Source organism: Theropithecus gelada, chromosome 3 (genome assembly GCF_003255815.1).
Source record: "Theropithecus gelada isolate Dixy chromosome 3, Tgel_1.0, whole genome shotgun sequence".
Lineage (NCBI taxonomy): Eukaryota > Metazoa > Chordata > Mammalia > Primates > Cercopithecidae > Theropithecus > Theropithecus gelada.
Window position 1 is genome coordinate 82,885,934 of NC_037670.1, and position 24,091 is coordinate 82,910,024.

A 24,091-nucleotide genomic window follows, 5' to 3' on the forward strand; every position below is an offset into this window, starting at 1 on the left:
CATGTCTCTTGCCACCTTCTGGTGGCTTGCTGGCAATCTTCAGCACTTTGGGGCCCACAGAAGCAGCATCCTGATTATCTCTGGCTTCATCTTCATGTGGCGTTCTCCCTGTGTCTATGTCTATGTCCAATTTCTTCATTTTATAAGGACACCAGTCATATTGCATCAGGGGCCCACGCGGATCCAGTATGACCTCATCTTAACTAACGGAATCTGCAATGGGCCTATTTCTAAATAAGGTCACATTCTGAGGTACTGGGGCTTAGGACTTCAACATATTGATTTTGTGGGGACACAATTCAACCCATAACAGAATGGGCGGATGGAGGATGCTGAAGCCTCCCGGGGCACCGTCTGAGAATTTGGAACTTGCTTCTGGAGTCCACAGCCCTTCCCATTAACTTGCTCCCTCTCTAGGAACCATGTCTCCCACGCTTAACTCCATAAAAGGCGCTTACACTTCTAGCTACTTCACCACTGCCACACTCAATGTGACTTTGAAGTTCATCATCCACTTTGTAGATTGTCTTCGGCCCTTACTTTTTCTTCCTCACTCAGACCGGCCCTTTTGGCCATGAAAGAGCTAATCTGTACCTCCACCAATAAGAGCGATAAAACGGCCCCTTAACTAATTCTGATGCAAAGTGTGTAGTAACCAGCTTTGAAATTAGTTTCTAGATGAGATTTATTTCAGGAACATCTATGAATTTTAATGACTGCTCTCTCATTGTTATCCAGCAGCAGAGTTAGTGAAGTGTGGTCTGAGCGGCTCAGCAAATACTGAATGGAGTGCCTGGGATGCAGCCAGCAGAGCCCTGTTTGTGCCCAAGCACGGAATCAGCAAACTGACTGCTCCCCGGGGTGCAGGGTGTGCAGTCACTGGCTCCGTTGTGATCCAAGGGCTGGGCTTGCCCATGTGTATTACATCATTGAATCTTCACCAGTATACACTCGGATACATATTTATGTTCCCTTTTGACAAAAGAGGAAGCTGAGGCACAGACTGTAAGAGGCAACATGTAAGAGGCAAAACGGAGATTCAGATCCTGGTTTGCCCTCCAAGCACTATCTCTGAGATAGCTTGCCTAGCAGATAAATCTCACCTCCCATGAACCCTGTTCCCAAAGGTCCACCTTAAAATGCTACGGGGGTATTCAAGACAATTCTATTCCTACAGGAGGCTTTTTTGAGGGGTTTGCTGAGGTGGGAGTGGGGCTAAGTGCACCTAGGGTGAAGGTTGTTCTATTTCAACACAATTTAGCAGAATTTATAAGCAATACTCCGCCCATTCTATGTTAATCAAACTGAATATAGTGTTACCTACTTTTTAAAAAATGCACCTGAGAAATTTTTTTTTTCTTGCTTGGTTTTTCCAAATATCAGTTAGGCTAGTTAGCTCAAGAAAGAAAGGCCCTGTTATCTAACACAGTATGTTACAGCAAGCACTATATCCATATAAATATCTATTTTTTTCCCGTCATTCTTAGAACTTCAACTTCTCCTGATCCTTAAAAATGTCTGGTTTAGATTAATATTGGTGAACATTGATGGGTTTTAACAAGGAAACGACTGGAAGCATTTCCACTTACTAAAGTTTATTAAGTACAAAGAAATTAATCTGCAGAAGGAGACATCAATAAAAATAAAATACAGGTGAAACATTGGAGGAGTCACAGACTGCAGTGTCAGTGAGAATATATGACAATGGCGGGGACTGTATGACTCAGATGTCTCTAAGTATGAGTTTACAGTCAAGGGGTTAAACCTTTACACCGCCAAAGGAACTCAGTGCACCAGCATGAGCTCCAAGGGTTGTGAATTCAGTGATAGGTCTCAAGGGGAGATGGGATGCCACATTCCTGAGATTTCTCCCTAATTGCCATTTTTGGTTTCTGCTCCTTCCTCCCTTCTGTCCTTTTTTTTTTTTTTTTTTTTGAATTAGGGTCTCGCTCTGTTGCCCAGGCTGGAGTGCAGTAGCACCATCTCAGCTCACTGCAACCTCCGCCTCCAGGGTTCAAGTGATTCTTGTGCCTGAGCCTCCCAAATTGCTGGGATTACAGGTGTGAGCCACCACGCCCAGCTAATTTTTTGTATTTGAGTAGAGACAGGGTTTCACCATGTTGGCCAGGCTGGCCTTGAACTCCTGACCTCAAGTAATGCACCCACCTCGGCCTCCCAAAGTGCTGGGATTACATGTGTGAGCCACTGCTCCCGGCCCCCTCTGTCCTTAAATAGTGTTATTTTAATTTCCATCCCAGCCACAGGGGACACGAATGCCTAAACACCTCATTAGGGCAGGCAGTCTACTCTGAAGGTGGAATTGCCTTTGTTTAGGGTCTTCTTAATCAGGATCATTAAAACTTTTATAATTATTTTATACAACTGTGAGGGCGGTGGAGTGGACAATGTTATAATAATACATTCTGGCTTTTTGGAAATCTTCCAGAACCAATAAAACAAATTAGTTATGCCCAGAGCTGATGACCTGCAAAAACTTCTTTTCTATTGATTTAGCTGTTACAGTTTTGGCTTGATTCATTCCCCCAGAGACGGGGGAATTTGACCCTGGCTCACTTGCTTCCATCTGGAATGAGAAAGCACAGCACTGCGGCAGGACACCACCTGGGTCTTTACTCCAGACAACAGTGGGGCAGATGCAGTCATGTTTGCCCACACCCTCCTGACCGGCTGCCTTTCTGGATGGCTTGGTCTGGACACGATATCCTTTGGGGGTGAATGTGTGTGTGGGGTGTTGCAAAGCAAATTTCTTTTTCACTGGCTTCCCTCCCCTCCCTGCCTGATTTCCTTTAAAGGGCAGCTATTTTGAGCACAGCCCAGGGATCAGTCTGTTTCCTTCTATTTTTTCTCCTTCCTCTGTCACAGTCTTCCCCGACCAAGGATGGGGAACATCAGGGATCAGGCACACACTTCCCCTCCCTGCAGGATCAAGAAGAGGGAGTGAAGAGCGGGCCCAGCCCGGCCTGCCCTTTTCCATATTCAGAGTGGCTGAGCTTGCACACATCTCCCCACGGACAGGTGCTCACCACAAGGGGATGAATGTGGAGTTGTCAGGCAGGGTTCTCCTTTAGCTCAGAAGGGAGCTAGGTTTTGCCCGATGGGTGGCTCCAAGGGTCCTAAGAAGGGGGCGGTGAGGCACCAGGTATTTGTGGCAGGTATTTCACACGATGTTTCATTCTACACTTTTTCATGTCATATTTTCCATGAAGTCCACACTTGAAGCCAGGGCAGAAGGGGAGACCTCTGAGATACAATGGGTAGTTTAGCATAATGATGAGTTGTGTATGTTTTTAATCTGCAGGGAAGAAATAGCAAAATCTCGTAAAGCTGGCTACCGGGATGGGACTGGGAACTTGGAGGGAACAGAAGGAAAGTGACGGAGACTTGGGCACTAGGGACACTGTAAACAGTAGGAGCATTGGCTACTTGGAGGATTATTCAGTTACAAAAGGGGCCCTGTGGTCGGCATCTGAGGGGCCAAGCCCACTCTTGCCTTTACTTTGTGATATATTTACATTAAGCAGAAAAAAAAAAAAATCCCTGTACTGCAAAATGAAAGCGAGACATGGCATCTCGTTCCCTGGAGGCTGCGCGGCACTGTCTGGGTGTGGGGAACACACTGTTTCCTCTGAGCTGCGTCATTGATAAGGCATTGTTTGGTTTGATTTTGCAGTTAGTGTGATGAGAATATAAAATCATGCCAATAAGAAGCCGTTGTGGATATTTATAACTTTGGGGCTACCTGCAAACGAAGGACTCTCTACAAACGGTTCAGAATCTAGGAAGGGCCAGCCTGCAAGCGTATTCACAGTCATGGAGTGGGCACTAAGTGGAGGGACAGGGCTCTATCTGAGCTGACAGACAAATGCCAAGATGCAGTGTAAAAAAACGGAAAAATGAGGGGTGTTTTAAAAAATATTACTGAAATAAAAGTCCATTAAAATACTGCTTTAAAGCCCGTGCAAACCACATATTTACAATAAATAAATTCTCAATTCCAAGCCTGTATGCCAACTGAATTACAGCTTGAGCATGGAGTGGGCGGGGTCTGACATGTTCTGCAACCTGGAACCCCAGGACCTTGGCTTCATCTGTCTTCTCACCGAAGAGTCTTCAGAGATAACTGTGGAAATGTAACAGAACATTACCAGGTGGAGTTAGAAGACTCTTGCACATGAAAGCCCTCCTCCTCCACCTCCCCCAAACAGGCTGGGCACTGCAGCTTCTCATTCATGCAAGGCTGTCAAGTTTGGGGAGATGCTTATGCAAAGAGCTGCTTTTTACCCAAGGGGCTGTGGGTGGAAATGTGATGAAATGGGATATGTAGTTGATGGTATGTGAGGACCTAATACTGTCTTATAAGCATTTATAGAACCGATCATCAGCAATTCACTTGACAGAAAGCTCAGGGAAATAAAAAAACGTGCTGAAGATCCCAAGTCAAGGCAGTGGAAAAGCAAGAAACAGATTTAGGCATTCAGACTTCCAGCCCAGGGCTCCCACCCATGCACTGACCACTCTATCCATGCAAAAGAGCAGTCCCTGGGGTATTGTTTGCAATGTCTAGAACCCAGTGATTTCTCTGGGTGATTGTTTTGTGTCTCACTGCAATGAAAATGAATTAAGATGGTATCCAGTGAGATATAAGGATCTTTTTGACTGTGGAACGCCCAAAGGAGACATTACAATCCACCTTGACTAGACTGGCAGGCGGAGATCAAAACCACCAGACTCAGGTGATCTGGGTGCACGCCTGCCATGAAGCTGGGAACCAGATCCTGCACAATGTCTGACACATTGGTAGTGAGGAGGATTCTTGTCCCTGGAGATTCTAACATGCCAGGAAAAGCAGTGAGGCCTTATGGAAGAAGCACTGGACAAGAGGTCAGAAGGTCTGGGCATTGTGACATGGGCAAGTTCTTCAAATTTCTAGAGCAGTTTTCTATAAAAATGGCATTAAAGGTATCTCTCCAGCTTCCATCACAGGGTGATTAAAAGGACTGGATGATATAACTTATGCAAGCTAACTGAAAAATGTAAAGAGCCATACAAATATGAAGGAACATGATTATGATTATTACTATATTTTCCTGATGACGGGAATAGTATAATCATTGTAGAAAACTTGGAAATTGCACAAATGCAAAAAGAAGAAAGTAGAAATCAGCCATAATCTTCCAGAGTGAATGCCTATTAACGTTTTTTCTCCATTTTTATTGTGGTAAAATATAAATAACATAAAATTTACACTAGTAACTTTTTTTGGGGGGGAGGGGGACAGAGTTTCACTCTTGTTGCCCAGGCTGGAATGCAATGGTATGATCTCGGCTCACTGCAACCTCTGCCCATGGGTTCAAGCAATTCTCCTGCCTCAGCCTCCCAGGTAGCTGATATTACAGGCATGCGCCACCATGCCTGGCTAATTTTGTATTTTTAATAGAGATGGGGTTTCTCCATGTTGGTCAGGCTGGTCTCGAACTCCCAATCTCAGGTGATCCAACTGCCTTGGCCTCCCAAAGTGCTAGGATTACAAGCATGAGCCACCACACCCAGCGACTAGTAATCATTTTTAAGTGTCTAATTTAGGAGTATTAAATACATTCATAATGTTGCGCAACCAATCATCAGTACCCACTTTTGTTTAACTCTTTTCATCTTGTAAAACTGAGACTCTGTACCCATTAAACAATACCTCTCAATTTTCTTTTTCCCTATAATCTCTGGCAAGCACCAGTCTACTTTCTGTCTCTACTACCGTAAGTACTTATGTAAATGGAAGCATATAGTGTTTGTCTTTTGTGAGTGGCTTATTTCACTTAGAATAATGTTCTCAAAGTTCATCCATATTGAAGCATATTTTAGAACTTCCTACTTTTTAAGCTGGATAATATTCCACTGTACATGTGTATATCACATTTTGTTTATCCATTCATTTATCTATGATACTTGAGTTGCTTCTATATTTTATTTATTTTATTTTACTTTTCCAAGTTCAGGTCAGATGGGTAATGTGCCAAGGTTGTAACAAGGTTCAGAGGTGGCACATCTCACATATGCACATGAATACCCAATCATCGCGCTCATGAACTACAAAAGGATCAAGCTGCTTCTACATTTTAGCTACTGTAAATAATGCTGCTATGAACATGGGTGTACAAATACCTCTTCCAGGCTCTGCTTTAGATTCTTTTGGGTATATACCCAGAAGTGGAAGTGCCAGATCATATGGTAATTCTGTTTTTTATTTTTTGAGGAACTGCCATACTGTTTTCCACAGCAGCTGTACCATTTCACATTCTCACCAACAGTGCATAAGGGTTCCATTTTCTCCACATCTTTGCCACCACTTGTAATTTTGTTTTGTTTTGATAGCAGACATCTTGATGTGTATGAGGTGTTGTCTCATTGTAATTTTGATTTGTATTTCTCTAATGATTAGTGATGCTGAGCAACTTTTCCTATGCTCATTGGCCATTTGTTTATCTTCTTTGGAGAAACGTCTATTCAAGTCCATTGCTCATTTTTAAATTAGGTTATTTGTTTTCTTGTTGTTGAGTTTCATAAGTTCTCTACATATTATGGATATTAATCTCTTATCAGATATATGATATGCAAATATGTCCTCCCATTCTGTGGGTTGCCTTTTCTTTTTTATATTGTCTTTGATATGCAAATTTTAAAGATTTTCACAAAGTCCAGTTTGCTTATTTTTTCTTCTGTTGCCTATGTCTTTAGTGGCATATCCAAGAAATCACTGTCAAATCTAATGTCATGAAGTTTTTGCCCTGTGTTTTCTCCTAAGAGTTTTACAGTTTCATGTCCTACATTTAGGTCTTTGATTCATTTTGAGTAAATTTTTGCATATGGTATTAGTAGGGGTCCAACTTCATTCTTCTACATGGGGATGTCCAGTGTTCCTAGCATCATTTGTTGAAAATACTACCCTTTTCCTATTGAATGGTCTTGGCATGCTTGTTAAAATCATTTGACCATATATGCAAGGGTTTATTTCTTTTTATTCTATTTATTTATTGCTTTTTATTCTATCCCATTGGTCTATATGTCTGTCTTTACACCAGTACCACACTGTTTCAATTATTATAGTTTTGAAATAGGAAGTATGAGTCCCCTAGATTCTTCTTCTTTTTCAAGATTGTTGTGGCTATCTCAAGGAGTTCCTTGAGATTCCATATGAATTTTAGCATTCTTCTTTTAGGATTCTGGGTTTTTCTATTTCTGAAGACAATGTCATTGAGATTTTGGTAGGGTTTATACTGAATCTGTAGATTGCTTTGGGTAATACTGACATCTTAACAATATTAAGTCTTCTAACCCATGAACATGGGATGTGTTTGCATTTATTTATGTCTTATTTAATTTGTTTCAGCCGTGTTTTATAGTTTTCATTATACAAGTCTTTCACCTCTTTGGTTAACTGCTAAGTATTTCATTCTTTTCTATGCTATTATAAATGGAATTGTTCCTGTAATTTTCTTTTCAGATTGCTCATTGTTAGTATGTAGAAATACAACCGTATTTTTGTATATTGACTTCATATCCTGCTACTTTGCTGAGTATTTCTAACAGCTTTTTTCTGGTGAAATCTTTAGGGTTTTCTACATATAACAACATATCATCTGCAAACAGAGATAATTTTACTTCTTGCTTTCCAATTTGGATGCCTTTTATTTTTTTTGTTGCCCAACTGCTCTGGATAGACTTCCAGTACTTTGCTGAATAGAAGCGATGAAAGCAGGCATCCTTGCCTTGTTCCTGATCTTAAAGCAAAAGCTTTCAGTCTTTCACCATTGAGCATGTTCACTGTAGATTCTTCATATATGGCTTTTATTATGCTAAGGGAGTTTCCTTCTATTCCTAGTTTATTGAGAATGTTTTTAATCATGAAAAGGTCTTCAATTTTGTCAAATGCTTTTTCTGCATCGATTGAGATGATCATGTGTTTTTTCCCTTCATCCTATTAATGCCATATATTGCATTAACTGATTTTTATATATTGAATAATCTTTGCCATGCAGGAATAAATCCAACTTGGTCACGGTATATAATCCTTTTAATATACTACTAGATTTGATTTGCTAGTATTTTGTGGAGAATTTCTGCATCAATGTTTATAAGGGATATTGGTCTGTAGTTTTCTTGTAGTGTCTTTGTCTGGCTTTGGTATTAGGATAATGCTGGTCTCATAGAATAGATAAAAAATGTTCCCTCCTCTTCAATTTTGTGGAACTATTTTAGAGGGATTGGGTTAGTTTCTTGAACGTTTGGTAGAATTCACCAATGAAGCCATGAAGTCCAGAGCTTTTCTTTTTTGGGAGACATTTGATTAATGGTTAAATGTCCTTACTAGTTATAAGTCTATTCAGATTTTCTATTTCTTTTTTTTGGTGGGCACATAGTCGGTGTATATATTTATGGGGTACATGAGATGTTTTGATACAGGTATGCAATGAGTGATCATCACATCATGGAAAATGGGGTATACATCCCCTTAAGCATTTATCCTTTGTGTTACAGACAATCCAATTATACTCTTTGAGTTATTTTAAACTGCACCGTTAAATTATTATTGACTATAGTCACCTGTTGTGCTATCAAATAGTAGGTCTTATTTATTCTTTCTATTTTTTTATACCAATTAACCATCCCCAAATCTACTCCCCCACTAGTTTGTAACCATCCTTCTACTCTCTATCTTCTTTTTCTTTTCTTTTCTTTTTCTTTCTTTCTTTTTTGAGACAGGGTCTCACTCTGTCACCTGGGCTGTAGTGCAATGGTGCAATCCATAGCTCACTGCAGCCTCAAACTCCTGGGCTAAAGTAATCTTCTCTCCTCAGTCTCCCAAGTAGCTAGACTACAGCCACGCACCACCATGTCTGGCTAATTAAATTTTTTTTTTTTTTTTTTGTAGAGACAGGGTTCACTATGTTGTCTAGGCTGGCTCAGACTCCTGGCCTCAAGCAATTCTCCCACCTTAACCTCCCAAAGTGCTGTGATTACATGTGTGAGCCACCATGCCCAGCCAGACTTTCTATTTCATTGAGATTTGGTCTTGGTAGGTTTTGTAATTTTAGAAATGTGTCCATTATATCTAGGTTATCCAACTTTTTGGCATAAAATTATGTATAATACTGTCTTATAATCCTTTTTATTTCAGTTGGATTAGTAGTAATATATCCATTTTCATTTCTGATTTTAGCAATTTGAGTCTTCTCTATTTTTTCCTTAGTCTATCTAACTAAAGGTTTGTCAGTTTTGTTAATCTTTTCAATAAACAACTTTTGGCTTTGTTGATTTTCTGTATTTTTTTCTATTCTCTATTTCACTGATCTCTGTTCTAATTTTCTTCATTTCCTTCCTTCTTGCCAACTTTAGGTTTGGTTTGTTCTTCTTTTTCTAGTTCTTTACATTGTAAAATTAGGTTGCTGATTTGATAACTGTCTTGTTTTTTAATGTAACAATTTATAGCTATAAATCTCCCTCTTAGCGCTGCTTTCAGTGTTCCATAAATTTTGGTGTGTTGTATGTTCATTTTAATTAATCTCCAGGTGTTTTATAGTTTCCTTTCTGATTTATTCCTTGTTCCATTGGTTGTTTAAGAGTGTAGTGTTTAATTTCTACAAATTTCTGTATTTTCCAGTTTTACTTGTGTTCTAGATTTATAATTTTATTCCACTGTGTTAGGAAAGATATTTTGTCTGATATCTATCTTTTGTTTTTGTTTTTTAAGATGGAGTTTCACTCTTGTTGCCCAGGCTAGAGTGCAATGGCACAGTCTCAGCTCACTGCAACCTCTGCCTCCTGGGTTCAAGCAATTCTCCCGCCTCAGCCTCCCAAGTAGCTGGGACTACAGGTGCCCGCCACCATGCCCGGGTATTTTTTGTATTTTAGTAGAGACAGGGTTTCACCATGTTGGCCAGGCTGATCTGGTACTCCTGACCTCAGGTGATCCACCCCGCTAGGCCTCTCAAAGTGCTGGGATTACAGGCATGAGCCACCGTGCCTGGCCTGATATCTATCTTTTAAAATCATTTAAGACACTTAATTTGTGACCTAACAAATGATCTCTCCTGGCAAATGTCTCAGGTGCATTTAAGAAGAATGTATATACTGCTGTGTTGGGTAGAGTGTACTGTATATGTCTGTTATATACAGCTTTTTTGTGTTCTCTATTTCTTTCCTTATCTCCTGTCTGGTTGTTTCACCCATTATTGGGAGTAGAATATTTGATTCTTCAACTATTATTATAGGTCTATTTCTCACTTTATTTCTGTCAGTTTTGTTTCATGCATTTTGATGGTCTGTTATTAGGTGAACTAATATCTGTAATTGTTATGTCTTCTTGCTCTGTTGAACCTTGTATTAACATATAATGTCCTTTCTGTTTCTTGTAAACTTTTTCATTTAATATCTATTTTGCCTGATGTTAGTAGATCCACCCCTGCTCTCTTTTGATCACAGTAGGAATATATCTTTCCATCCTTTCACTTTCAACCTATGTGTTTTATAGCTAAACTGAGTCTCTTGTAAACAGCATACTGCTAGATCAGATTTTTAAAAATGCATTCTGCCAATCTCTATCTTTTGATTGGAAAGTTTAATCCATTTACATTTGAAGCAATTACTGACAAGGAGGGATTTACTCTGTCATTTTGCTACTTGTTTTCTATATAGTTTTTTTGTACCTCATACTCTTTCTTTTCTGTTTAGTTGACTTTTTTTGTAGTGAAATATTTAAATTTGTTTCTCATTTCCTCTTGTATATATTCTATAGCTATTTTCTGTGTTGTTACCATGGTGTCTTAGTCTTTTCAGGCTGCTATAACACTGAGTAATTTATGAAAACAGCAGAAATTTATTTCTTAAATTTGTAGAGGCTGGGAAGTCCAAGATCAAGGCACCAGCAGATATGGTGTCTTGTGAGGGCTCGCTGTCTACTTCATACATGGTGCCTTCAAACTACAACTTCACATGGTGAAAGGGATGAACAAGCTCCCTTAAGCCTATTTTATAAGGGCACTAATCTCATTCATGAGGGCTCTGCCCTGATGATTTATCATCTCCCCAAAGGCCCAACCTTTTAATACTGTCACAGTAGGGTTTAGGTTTTGGCGTATGAATTTTGAGGGACACAAACTTTCAGGCCATAGCCCATAGGAATTACACTTAACATCCTAAAGTTATAACACTATAATTTGATTTTATAGTAGCTTAGATTCAATAACATACAAAATATCTGCTTCTTTACAGCTCCGTCACCACTCCTTTTAGTTGTTGATGTGAACAAATTACATCTTTATATATTGTGTGCCCCAAAACATAAATTAATAAGTCTTTTAAATACACTAGTCTCTTAAATTATGTATAACCCTAAATATATAGTTACAAACCAAAGTTACAATAACACTAGCTTTTAAACTAAAAAATTTAAAAATGTTTTATCTTTAAATCATGTAGAAAACAAAAAAGTATAGTTACAAACTGTTGTTACAATAATATTAGCTTTTATACTTGGCCATATAGTTATCTTTAGTGAGGTCATTGTTTCTTCCTACAGCTTCAAGTTACTGTCTCATGTCCTTTCATTTGAGCCTTTAGGACTCCCTTGTGTATTCTTGCAAGGCAGGTCTAGTGGTAACAAACTCCCTCAGCTTTTGTTTATCTGTGAATATCTTAATTTCTCCCTCACTTTTTAAGAATGGTTTTGCCAGATACAAAATTATTGCTTGACAGTTTTTTTCTTTTAGCATTTGGACTATATGGGCTCACTACTTTCTGGCCTTCAAAGTTCAGATGATAAATTTACTGACAGTCTTACTGAGGATCCCTTGTATGTGAGGAGTCACTTCTCTCTTGCTGCTTTCAAGATTTTCTCTTTGCCTTTTGAAAATTTGATTATGGTGTTTCTTTGGTGTGGCTTTTTAGTTCATCTTACTTTACTGAGCATCTTGGATGTTTATATTCATGCCTTTCAACAGATTTGGGGAGTTTTGATCTATTATTTCTTCAGAGAGTCTTTTTTACCCTTTCACTTTCCTTTCTCCTTCTAGAACTCCCACAATAAGCGTGTTAGTCTGCTTGATGGTCTCCTGCAGGTCTCTTAGGCTTTGTTCACTTTTAATTCTTTTTCCTTTATGTTCTTCTGACTCAATAATTTCAGTTGTCCTATCTTCAAGTTTGTTGATTCTTTCATCTGCCTGCTCAAGTCTGCCTTTTACTCCCTCTAGTAAACTTTTCATTTCATTTGTTGTATTTTTCAGCTCTAGAATGTTTTTTTCCTCTTTATTGATACTTCCATTTTGTTCATACATCATTTTCTTTACTTTCTCCACATTTTCCTTTAGTTCTTTGAGCATCTTTAAGACAGTTGTTTTAAAGTCTTTGTCTAGTAGATCTCCCCTCAGGTCTTTTTTAAGAGCAGTCTCTATTGATGTTTTTTTTTTTTTTTCCTTTGAATGGGCCATACTCTCCTGTTTCTTTGTATGATGTGATTTTTGTTGTTGTTGAAAACTCTACATTTTAATCTAATAATGTAGTAACTCTAGATATCAATTCTCTCTCTCCCCCAGGGTTTGCTGGTTTTTCTTATTGTTTTTGTTCGTTTTATTTTTTTGATTGTTGTAGGCTGTCTCTGTGCTAAGAATCAGCCTGAGGTGTAATCTTAAGGTCTTCTTGGTCTTTTCTGAGCTCGTGCCTTTCCTTGGGCATATGTGGTCACTTTCTAATTTTCATCATATATGTGGTAGCCTTTGAATGTTCATCTTTAATGTTTGGCTCCCAAATGGGAAAAAGAAGAGAAAGGACAGGAGGAACAAAATGGTCACCAGTCCTTGAAATCCCCAGGAGGTCACTTCAGCCAGAGGGAAAGGGATTTACAACAATAAGAGGAGGTACAACAATAAAAGGAGGTGCAACAATGGCTGCCTATCTCTTTATTTGTACCTCTGTGATCAGAAGCAGCAATAAGCAATCAGAGAACAGATTCCCCAGTATCTGGAGGACAGGGTTTTTTTTTGTGCCCACCTTGGCTCCGCAAGCTGTGTGCAAGCGGCTCCAGGAACACGTGCCCAGTTGCCTGCCATGGGCTGGGGGGTGGAGGATGAGTAGTTACTATTGTACTAAGAGCACAATTTACTGTCCAAGCTTTCACCTGGAAGTTGCAAGCCTTTAATGAATCCTAGAGTTCCAAAATACATGAGACAAATTACATCAGACAGATTCTGCCAATGCAATTGTTGTCCACAGATTCCTGGTGCTTTCTCCTCTGCCATCTTCTCAGAATGCTCTCTACCTGTTAACAATATTGTGTATATTCTTCCTGTCTTTTTTCCTATGTATATATACTTCTTCCTTAACTACAATCATATGCACAGTTTTGAACCTGTGATTATCTGAGAATCGTTACTGCAATTCTTACATAATCTGTGGTTAGAAAAGGGTAATACTTATCTGCTAGAGGATGTACTTTTTCCTCTGAGGAACTCATCCTAGCTTCCAGGAACCTAGCCTCTTCCTTCTCAGGTCACTTTCCTTGATGTTCCACACAGCTGCAGAATTGCCTGGTTTAACTGCAAGTGACTCTGTAGTCTGTCACATATGATTCAGAAATGGGGAGACTATAGTTCGACTGAATACATGTTTTCAAAGAAACAAAGGACTTTTAAAGATGTGCAGGGAGACGTCGTGTCCAGGTTAGGAAATATTTCTGTTTAAGATGCCCTGGGTGAGACTAAAGGTGTTTCTTCAAGGACTGTCTTATCACAAAAGCAGCTGTCTGGCTTCCCTTCTAGTTCTGTTCATTTCTTGTAGGTACTAGTACTTGAATTGTGACTAAATTTGGCCAAAATCAATTATAACATTGGTGGGGGAAAAAAAACTCCAAGTGTGCTAAAAGAAACCATGTATTCTATAGATGAGAGAGAATGTTGAATTATATTTTATACATGTTATTCAGTTTTTCTCACAGGCCATCATAACCGAGGAAGAATGAGAAGTGATTGGCATGATTGTTGTAGAATGTCAGAGTTGCTAAACTTGCTTCTGTATGTGGTGGTGATTCCAGGGAAGCCCTGCCTTTTGTCACACTTCAGACTTTGAAATGGTGAGTGTTTCATTCTAGCTTGGAACAAAGGTCCACCAAATGGCTTTCCCTGAGGAAAAGGAGTCTGAGGAAAAATATAAAACTGTTAAGGAGAAAGCATACCCTTACCATTTCTGTGCCCCCTAAGGATAATTCCTGGTTTTACATTCAGAGACATGAGTCTTCTGTTACCTGAGAATTTCTGCCTTTGATGTCATCAGAGCTCTGCCCGACTGCCTCTGCTTGGAGCCAGGGACCAGGTGTCCGGCCTGAAGGAAAAAAGAACAATCTCATTATCTATTGGCCCAGGGACTGGGTGTGCATGCTTCACAGAGAAACTTTCTCTAAACCAGCACCTAAAGCAATGAAACCTTCAGGATCCTGGCCCTAGACTGTTTCCACCACTACCATCTTCTACGTCAAAGACGATGGATGCAGAAGAGTCATGTCTGATACACTGAGAAGAGAACAAATTATTAAGGCCCATCATCTAAATGCATGTTAGAACTTCTTTACCAAAATATACCATCTCCAGGGATGCTCATCCATTATCCACAATGTGCCCAGCAATACTAGGGCTGGATAAAAAAGTAAAAGGTGAGTAACTGCTGACATAAAATCAGGCCTCCCATCCATGAGGATCCAAATCATTCTCTCAAGTGTATTGTGCTTAAGTATTACACAAGTTACATATGAATATATTCTTATAGTTAAGAATTCAAATAGTAAAGAAGATAATGGAAAAAAACCCCCAAAGTTCCTCTTCTCTTCTTGCTCCTCCCCCAGTCCCAATTTTCTATCCCAGAGTCACCATGGCTAAAATCTTGGTGCTTATCTCTTCAATTTTTGTTTCTTTTTGGTATTTCCATACATACATCTGTATATATACAGATACATGTTTTGGTTGGTCTACCCAAGTTTAAATCCCCATTCCTAGGTGTTCCAGAACTCTCCCTTCAATTGGTTACTCCAAATGGTGTTTCCTCTGCTGCACTGGTAGGACACCTATCTATTCTGTTTCTGTCATGAACTAGGCATTAAATAATCATGTCCCAAAGTCTCCAGGACAATCCAGATTGCTGTGCTATTTAAAAAGCAACCTGAAAAGCATGAATGTTCATTATAGATTATTTATAATAGTGAACAATTAATGACCTGTGTTCAACACAGGATTTTAGGTAATGTAGGGTTCAGTGTTACATGATGGAGTACTAAGCACCTGTTTTTTTATTATTTTATTTTTCATTTTATTTTATTTTTGAGACAAGGTCTCCCTCTGTCTCCCAGGATGAAATGCAGTGATATGATCATGACTCACTGCAGCCTCAACCTTCCGGACTCAAGTGATCCTTCCACCTCAGCCTCCTGTGTAGTTGGGATCACAGGTGTGCATCACCACACTCAGCTAACTTTTAAAATTTTTTGTAGAGACAAGGTCTCACTATGTTTCCCAGGCTGGTCTCAAACTTCTGGACTCGAGTGATCCTCCCGCCTTTGCCTCCTAAAGTTCTGGGATTACAGGCACGAGCTACTGCACCCTGCAGGAAACTGAATATTTACAAAGACTCATTTTGGAGAAATGAATTTGTGTAAATAGAATGGTAACTATTTTAAAAATTCATTGAGAAATACACAATAATATTCTGAAATGTTTCCTTCTAAGTGGTAGAATCATCATTTTAAAAAAAAACCTCTCTCTCTTTTTTTTTTTTGAGACAGTCTTGCCACAGGCTGGAGTGCAGTGGTGCTATCTCAACTCACTGCAACTTCCGCCTCCCAGGTTCCAGCAATTCTGATTCCTCAGCCTCCTGAGTAGCTAGGACTACAGGCACTTGCCACCATGCCTGGCTAATTTTTTTTATATTTTTAGTAAAGACAAGGTTTCGCCATGCTTGCCAGGCTTGTCTCGTACTCCTGGGCTCAAGTGATCCTCCCACCTTGGCCTCCGAAAGTGCTGAGATTATAGGCATGAACCACCATGCCTGGTCAAAAAACTCTCTTAAAAAACATTTTTTCGACTTTTCTACAACATATATAATATATGTCATTATAAAAACCTTTTAAGGTAAGGTACAATTTTTTAAATTGGACTATCATGATGAAGGGTCTCTAAAACTTGTAACACATTAATCAAATGGGCACTGTAATTTTCATTAAAACTTTTTAAATTAATGAGTGCACTTGTTCTAGAATAAAGATATTTTAGAGCAAAACATATAGTAACTGCTAGATTTTTAGCTAGTTTATTAACTGAACAAAAAGTAAAAAAATAAAAATAAAAAAAGAAGAAAACACTAATATACAGCCCTTTGTCTAATTCCATAAGAGAGGGTAGGCTTGGAAATGATTGTTCTTAGATTTAAGAAATTCCTGTCCACTACAGAAAGACCTTCTAGGCCAGGGGTCTGCAATCTTGGCTTTATTGACATTTGAGCTATATAATTCTCTGTTGTGGGGGTGGTCCTGTGTATTGTAGGATGTTTAACAGCATCCCCAGTCTCTATGCACTAGACACCAGTAGCACACCCTAGCCCCCTGCTCATGGCCACTTGTAACAACCCAAAAATGACTCCAGACATTGCCAAATGTCTCCTGGGAGGCAAAATTTCCCCTGTTTGGGAACCACTAGGCATAAAATAGGCTTCAACATAGGTTAGCAATTCCCACTGGTTTTCTTTCTTTTCTTTTTTTTTTTTTTTGAGACAGGGTCTTGCTCGGGAGTGCAGTAGCATGATCTCAGCTTACTGCAACCTCTGCCTCCCAGGCTCAAGCAACCCTGTCACCTCAGCCTCCTGAGTAGCTGGGACTACAGGTGCACACCACCACACCTGGCTAATTTTTTATATTTTTGGTAGTAAAAAATGGGGTTTCAAATAGAAAAATAGAAACATGTAAATAGAAACATGGGGTTTTGCCATGTTGGCCAGGATGGTCTTGAACTCCTGAGCTCAAGCGATCCGCCCACCTCAGCCTTCCAAAGCGTTCGGATTATAGGCATGAGCCATCGCACCTGGCTCTTCCCACTGGTTTTCATAAATATGACAAGAAACAATATCAGAGGGGTTAAAGGGGAATCAGTTTCTCCCTAAAACAGAAAGGCAAACTCTATCTTGTAAAAAACAAACAAACAAACAAAAAAATCACTGCTGCTAGAAGTGAGTAACTGGGACTTAGTCAGGGTTTGTCAGAGTGCTTTTAGTCCAAATATTCCCTTAAAGGGATTTTCCCTTATGAGATGCCACCAGAATCTCAGAATTCAAAAGCAGAGTCATTCTGCTGAAGTACTCCTTCACATGGGCTCCCTTCCCACAGAAGGGCTTTGCAGATTCACCAGATCAGGGGTTTTCACACTTGGGATACTGTAACTCATCAGGAGAAATATCGTTTACTTCTCTCCTCAATCTCAAGCACCTACTGCACTTAAGAGCAGGTTCAGTGGACACTGCTTCTGTCTCGTGTCCACAGATGGTTCCTCTTCCCTCCCATTCATAACCACCCAGAATAACCACCAGCCCTGGGCTGCAATTCCTGCAAGCCAGGGAGGGGGCTTTGAAGCAGACCTAACTGTCAGCTCTGGGCCAACACCGTCTGACTAAGCTATGGGCTGCCCTGGCATCAGAGTGGAGAGGCAGTGCAACGTGGTGCAAGGAGTGCTGGACCCCGAGGCAGAAAACCTGGACTCTAGCCCCAGCTTTGCCACCAGCTGTAAACAGGAGCAGGCCACTTTACTTCTGCCTTGGCTTCTCTAGCTATACAGGAAGGAGTTGGGCTGGCTGACCTCAAAGGGCCTTTCTTGTTCTTACATTGGAGGCTTCTCATGATCTCTAAGTGAAGGAAATGACAAGTGTGATTGGAAATGATCATTCTAGTATCTTCTAGGTTTACACCTTAGAGACCGCGTATCTGGCCTTTCCTCTCATCCCCCACTGTTGCTATCATCGTTCTGGCTGGTATGAGAGCCTCCATCACTCCTTCCTCAACCTCCTCTCCTCATAGAGAACTGAGCCCCCTCAGTCTCTGAGAGAGGTCACCCTGCGTACCAGCAGACCTCACTTCCTGTCCACAGGTGCTCGGGCCAGAGGTGAGCTAATCATATTCTCTCTCCCGACAACTTGCAATTTAAAAATTAGATTTCAAGATCGTTAAGAGCAATGTACTAATTAGTAAAGAAAATGGAAATCACCCGACATTTCACCATTGAGTGCTAACCACTTTTAATATTTTGGTGTACAGGCTGGGCGCAGTGGCTCACACCTGTAATCCCAGCACTTTGGGAGGCTGAGGCAGGCAGATCACTTGAGGCCAGGAGTTAGAAACCAGCCTGACCAATGTGGCGAAACCCTAAAATACAAAAGTTAGCTGGGCATGGTGGTGCATGCCTGTAGTCCCAGCTACTCAAGAGGCTGAGGCAGGAGAATTGCTTGAACCTGGGAAGCGGAGGCTGCATTGAGACAAGATCACACCATTGTACTCCAGCCAGGGCAACAGAGTGAGATCTAATCTCTAAATAAATGAATAAGTAAATAAATAAAATATTTTGGTGTGCATATTTCTAGTCTCTTCTCTCTTCTATTTGATCTTCTCCCCTTCTACACAGATATACAAATTTATTTATTTTTAACAAAATGTAGATTTTATTTTATATACTTTTTTGTATACATTTTTTGGTATTGTTTTTATGTAACAAGGTGTTTTTACGTAAAAAGGTAAACATTTTCCCATGTCACTAAATATTTGGTAGCACCATTTTTTAATGGTTACATAGCGTTCCATTGTATGGCTCTGCCTGCATTTATTTAACCCCAATACTGGAGATGTGTGCTATTTCCAAATTTTTTATTATGTAAATGGTTCACCAATGCATATATAAGTGAACGTTTTAATTTATTAATTCAACAAATACGTAAGGAGTGTCTGTGTGCCTCACTTTATTCTGAGAGCTGGAAATAAGCCAGTGAATAAAAACTGCTGCAGTCACTGCCATTCAGGGCCTTACACTGTACTGTGGAGGCAGACAAGTAACAGGTAAATAATGTCTGGAGGTGATAAATGCTTTGAAGACAATTAAAAAACAGTGTAAAGAGAATAAAAAGTGATAGGGCAGGAAGAGCTTCTATCTTATACAGGGTAGTCAGGGGAGACCTCTCTGATAAGTTACTGCCATGGATTGAATTGTGTTTCTCCAAAATTCATATGTGGAAGCCCTAGCCCCAGTGTGATGGTATTTGGAGGTGTGGCTTTTGGCAGGTCATTAGGTGTAAGTGAGGTCATGAGGATGCGACCATCATGATGGGATTAGTGCCCTTATAAAATAGGACACCAGGAAGCTTGTGTGGCACCAAGTGTGCACACAGTGAGAAAGTAGCCCTCTGCAAGCCAGGAGGAGAGCCCTCCCCAGAAACTAAATTGACATGCACCTTGATCTTGGACTTCTCAGCCTCCAGAACCATGAGAAAATAAACTTCTGTTGTTTGTGCCACCCAGTCTACAGTATTTTGTTATGGCAGCCTGAGCTAAGACAGGTACCATTTGATCAAAGACCAAGAGAAAGTAGGGAGACAGTCATGTGGATATTTGGAGAAACTATACCAAAAAGTACATAAAATAAAATCTAAATTTTGTAAAAAATAGTTTGTATATTTATGTAGAACAGAAGTTGATCAAATAAAGAGAGAAAAGACCAGAAATATGTACACCAATGTATTAAAAGTGGTTATCGTCACTCAGAATCAGATATCAGAAGGAACAGCAAATGCAGAGCCCAGGAGCAAAAATGTGCTTGGAATGTTCTGGCAGGTGTTGTTAGAGCACAATGAGGTAGGAGGAGAGTGGTGAAAGGGGAGGGAGGCAGTTCACGTAGGTCTTATGAGCTATGATAGGAATTTCCAATTGACTTGAGGCGAGATGGGGATTCCCTGGAAAATTCTGAGCAGAGGGTAGTGACTGGACTTGGGCTGTAGACAAATCACGTGGGCTACAGTGTGAAGCAGTGGAGCCTGTTAGCAGGTTCCAGCAACAATTTGGGTGAGGAATAACAGTGGCTTAGGGCAGAATGGGAGTGGCAGAGGAGGTGAGAGTGATCAGATTCTGGATGCATTTCAAGGACAGACACCCGAGTTCGCTGGTAAGTTGGATGCAGGAGTAGAAGAGAGAAGTCAAAGACAACTCTGAAGTGTGTGGTGTAACAAAAAACTGAGAAGGAGTCAGTGTGCAACGGAAGGAGAAACGAGACAGCTGTCATAAAATCTAAATGAAGAAGTGTTTCAGAAAGAGGGAGTGACGGGCTGAGGCTAGAGCCTCTGACACTGTAGTTGGCAACATGGAGATCCACTGGTGGCCTTGGTAAGAGCGCTTACCATGGTGCAGAGGGGAGAAAGCCTGGGAGGACTTGGCTCCAGAGAGGACAGGGGGCGGGGAAGTGGAGACAGTGTTGGCTAAGAGAAGAGCAGAAAAATGGTTCAGGGACCAGAGTAAGTCCAGGGAGATACTCTGTAGACATTACAGCACATTCATGGGTCGCCTTCCACCATGACTGGAAGCTCCTGGAGGCTTCCCAAGAAGCAAACGCTGGCATTGTGCTTTCTGTACAGCCTGCAGAACTGTGAGCTAATTAAACCTCTTTTCTTATAAATTACCCAGTTTTAAGTATTTCTTTATAACAATGTGAGAACAAACTCACACAAGGTTCATCCATGTTGTAGCAATGTATCAGTGCTTCCATCCTATTTCTTGTTGAATCATATTGTATGGCCACACCACATTTTGCTCCTGTGTTCATCAGTTATTTCCACCTTTTAGCTATTGTGCATAGTGCTGCTATGAATATTTATGTACAAGTTCTTGTTTGAACACTAGTTTTAAATTCTTTGTAGCCTATACCCGGGAGTGGAACTGATGGCTCATAATGGTAATTGTATGTTTCACTTATTGAGGAACCTAATGCATTTTAAAAACATTAGGAAAAATAAAACAAAACTAGGCTGGGCGCAGTGGCTTATACCTGTAATCCCAACACTTTGGGAGGCCGAGGCAGGAGGATCACTTGAGGTCAGGAGTTCAAGACCAGCCTGGCCAACAGGATGAAACCCTGTCTGTACTAAAAATACAAAAATTAGCCGGGTGTGGTAGTGCATGTGCTACTTGGGAGACTGAGGCAGGAGAATCACTCGAGCCCAGGAGGCAGAGGTTGCAGTGAGCTAAGATTGCGCCACTGCACTCCAGCCTGGGTGACAGAGTGAGACTGTCTCAAAAAAATGAAACAAAACAAAACACACACACACACACACACACACACACAAAACAAAAAACTAAACAAAGCCATTCAGTCAATGGAAGAAAACAGCAAACACTTGCAGAGTGGAGACAGTGATGATGGCTAGTGGAAGAGCTAAGCATGTGTGCTCACGTGTGTGTGTCAGAGAGACAGCAAACAAGCAGGCAGGGACAGAGTGCACACAGGCGACCACAGTGCGCGAGAACACACTCATCTGATGGAAACAACACTGTGTCCCAGACTACAAAGAACTCATCTTGGGGAGCCAGGTCAACAGTGAGCAAGAAGAAAACTGGTAAGGAGAAATGTAATCAGACAGGCATACGCCAGATCTGATTCACACTAATATAATTATCAAGGTTCTGCATTAGGGCTCACAGGGATGACAGGAACATGCATATTTAATTTCGCTGGGAGGCTGGTGGAGTACTTCGTGTCTACTGATGCCGCATCAATCTAAAACAGTATCTTAATTTTGAAATTGCACTTGCCCTTTCAAGTCTGTGCAATGTCAGTTCATTTAATAGGCTTTTTAAAAACCTGCTCCTTTGTAAACATCAGGAGATTATTTTTGGTGCACAGACTGCCAACTGCACCCTCCTGGCAAGCTGTGTGCGGTGAGGGGGTATAGCTTTTCTTCTCTTCTTGAGGGTGCCAGTGAGCACCATGGGCATAAAATGCAGCTAGCTGTAGATTAGAACTGACTGAATCTGAAGGTTGAGGGCCCCCACAGCACATTACTGAGAAAGACTGAAGAGCAGAAAGAGGTTTTTAGGAATCTGTTTTCTGGAATGTTTTAGGGCAGATCAGCAAAACATGACCAGCAGACCAAATCCAGCCCACACCTGTTTTTGTAAATAAAGTTTTATTGGAACACAGCCATGCCCATTCATTTATGTATTGTTTGTGGCTACTGATTGATTTAATAATCAGCAGAATTGAGTAGTTACAATCGAGACCTGCATTACTTCAAATATGTATTCTCTGGTCCTTTACAGCAAATGTTTGCTGACCTCTGGTTTAGGGTATAGGTTACAATTAAAAAGCCTTCAGGGCCAAGTGGGTGCAAGGGAAAGCTGTGGGGCTTATGGCATGAACGTGGCCAGTCAGCAAACCCTACCTCAGGGGAAGGAAAGGAGCCTGAATGAGCCAGTAGCTGGGATTCTGTACATGTGCACAGTTATTTCAATACTGCCGATAAGTATAATGAATTAAATTAAGAAAAACAGTATACATTCTTGATTTACAACTTGGTGACAGTATAATAAAAGGAATTCCTTACTTCCCCCCTCAGCTGTCTGTCTAGGTCACCAAGGTCAAATCCCATTTATTAAATGCTTGCGTGGACCTGGATGTCTGGGAGGTACTGAGTTGACCCTGTTCATTGGCAGCTTATAGCCTCCCGTCACACAGACTAGACCTACTTCACACACCCCAGCTGACATCATGGCCATGTCCTTCATTGTTCTATATTTCCATCTCCAAACTAATGGCCAGCAAATCAAGTCCTTGCCCTTGCTCCACCCCATCAGTCCCAGACCTGTATACCCTGCCCTCCACCTGCCACATGGCATTTCCCCCTTGTAGCCCTCTAGCCACCTCCCCTCACCATGAATGATAGGAATCCCATCACCTCCCCCTGAAACCTCCAGTTCCTTCTTGGTGTCACATCCTCCATCCAGCCCAAGGCAGGCACTCCTGGGACCCCGGCTCCTCCACCTTTCTTGATCCTATCTGGGCCTGGTTCTCCAAACCCTGATCACTCTGAAGACCTCCTCCATCCATCCTCCCCTCGCACAAACTCTTTTTATTTTTTATTTTTTAAGATGGAATTTTGCTCTTGTTGCCCAAGCTGGAGTGTAATGGCACGATCTTGGCTCACTACGACCTCTGCCTCTCAGGTTCAAGCGATTCTCCTGCCTCAGCCTCCCGAGTAGCTGGGATTACAGGTGTGCGCCACCACACCCGGCTAACTTTGTATTTTTTTAGAGATGGGGTTTCACCATGTTGACCAGGCTGGTCTCGAACTCCTGACCTCAGGTGATCCTCCCGCCTCGGCCTCCCAGCACAGGCTCTTATAATGGCTGGCTAACAGGTTCCCTGACCCTGGTCTCTACCTCCTCTGATCAAGCCACTGGTTAACTGTCTCAACCTGCATCTCATTATGTCTGTTTTCAGAGTTCACCACGGCCAAATGGAACTGGCCCTGGTTCAGACAGATGTGGGTTCAAAATTCCTGGCTCTGGCTTTAATCTGCTGTGAGGCTTTAGACAAGTCACTTGGCCTTTTCCCTGTCTGGAAACTCTCTGCATTAAGGACAAATGATAAGGTATGCAAAGCACCTAGAACAGTGCCAGGCACAAACATCCACAGCATCCGCCGCAGGGTCCATGACGGCCCTGGAATTGTCGTCTAGTGTTTTCACTGACAGTTCTTCCCTGCTTACAGGTTCACGCTCCAATGCCTTAGGCGGGACACAGACTATTAGAAGGCACATTTATCTCCTTGTCCTCGCAGGTTCATGTGCAGGCAGCCCCGTGCAGCCTGGCTCCTTCTGGCCCACTCTGAGATCTGGCTGCCTGTTGATGAAGGGGGTCCCTTGGCTCTGCTCTCCCTGCCACGTGGAAAGTCCCGTGAGGCACACTCTGTGACCACAGGGGGCCAGGCTCAGTTTCCTCATGTGTGAGTCCTGCTGCCTGAGG

General features: G+C 41.2%; 1 protein-coding gene and 1 non-coding gene across 2 annotated transcripts in view; both read right to left on the reverse strand.

The window, feature by feature from the left end:
- Positions 1–1,573: 1,573 nt before the first annotated feature.
- Positions 1,574–24,091, reverse strand: part of WIPF3 (WAS/WASL interacting protein family member 3) — a 108,034-nt gene continuing 85,516 nt past the window's right edge. Inside the window, exons 8-9 of the mRNA XM_025380041.1 lie at positions 14,309–14,385; positions 1,574–4,141 (exon numbers count right to left, since the gene is read on the reverse strand). Coding sequence (XP_025235826.1) covers positions 4,118–4,141; positions 14,309–14,385 — 101 coding nt within the window. The 3' untranslated portion in view covers positions 1,574–4,117. The remainder of the gene's footprint in view (positions 4,142–14,308; positions 14,386–24,091) is intronic.
- On the reverse strand, positions 6,014–6,117 carry LOC112621961. The gene has a single exon (XR_003118879.1). It is a non-coding gene; the product is annotated as a small nucleolar RNA U13 (small nucleolar RNA).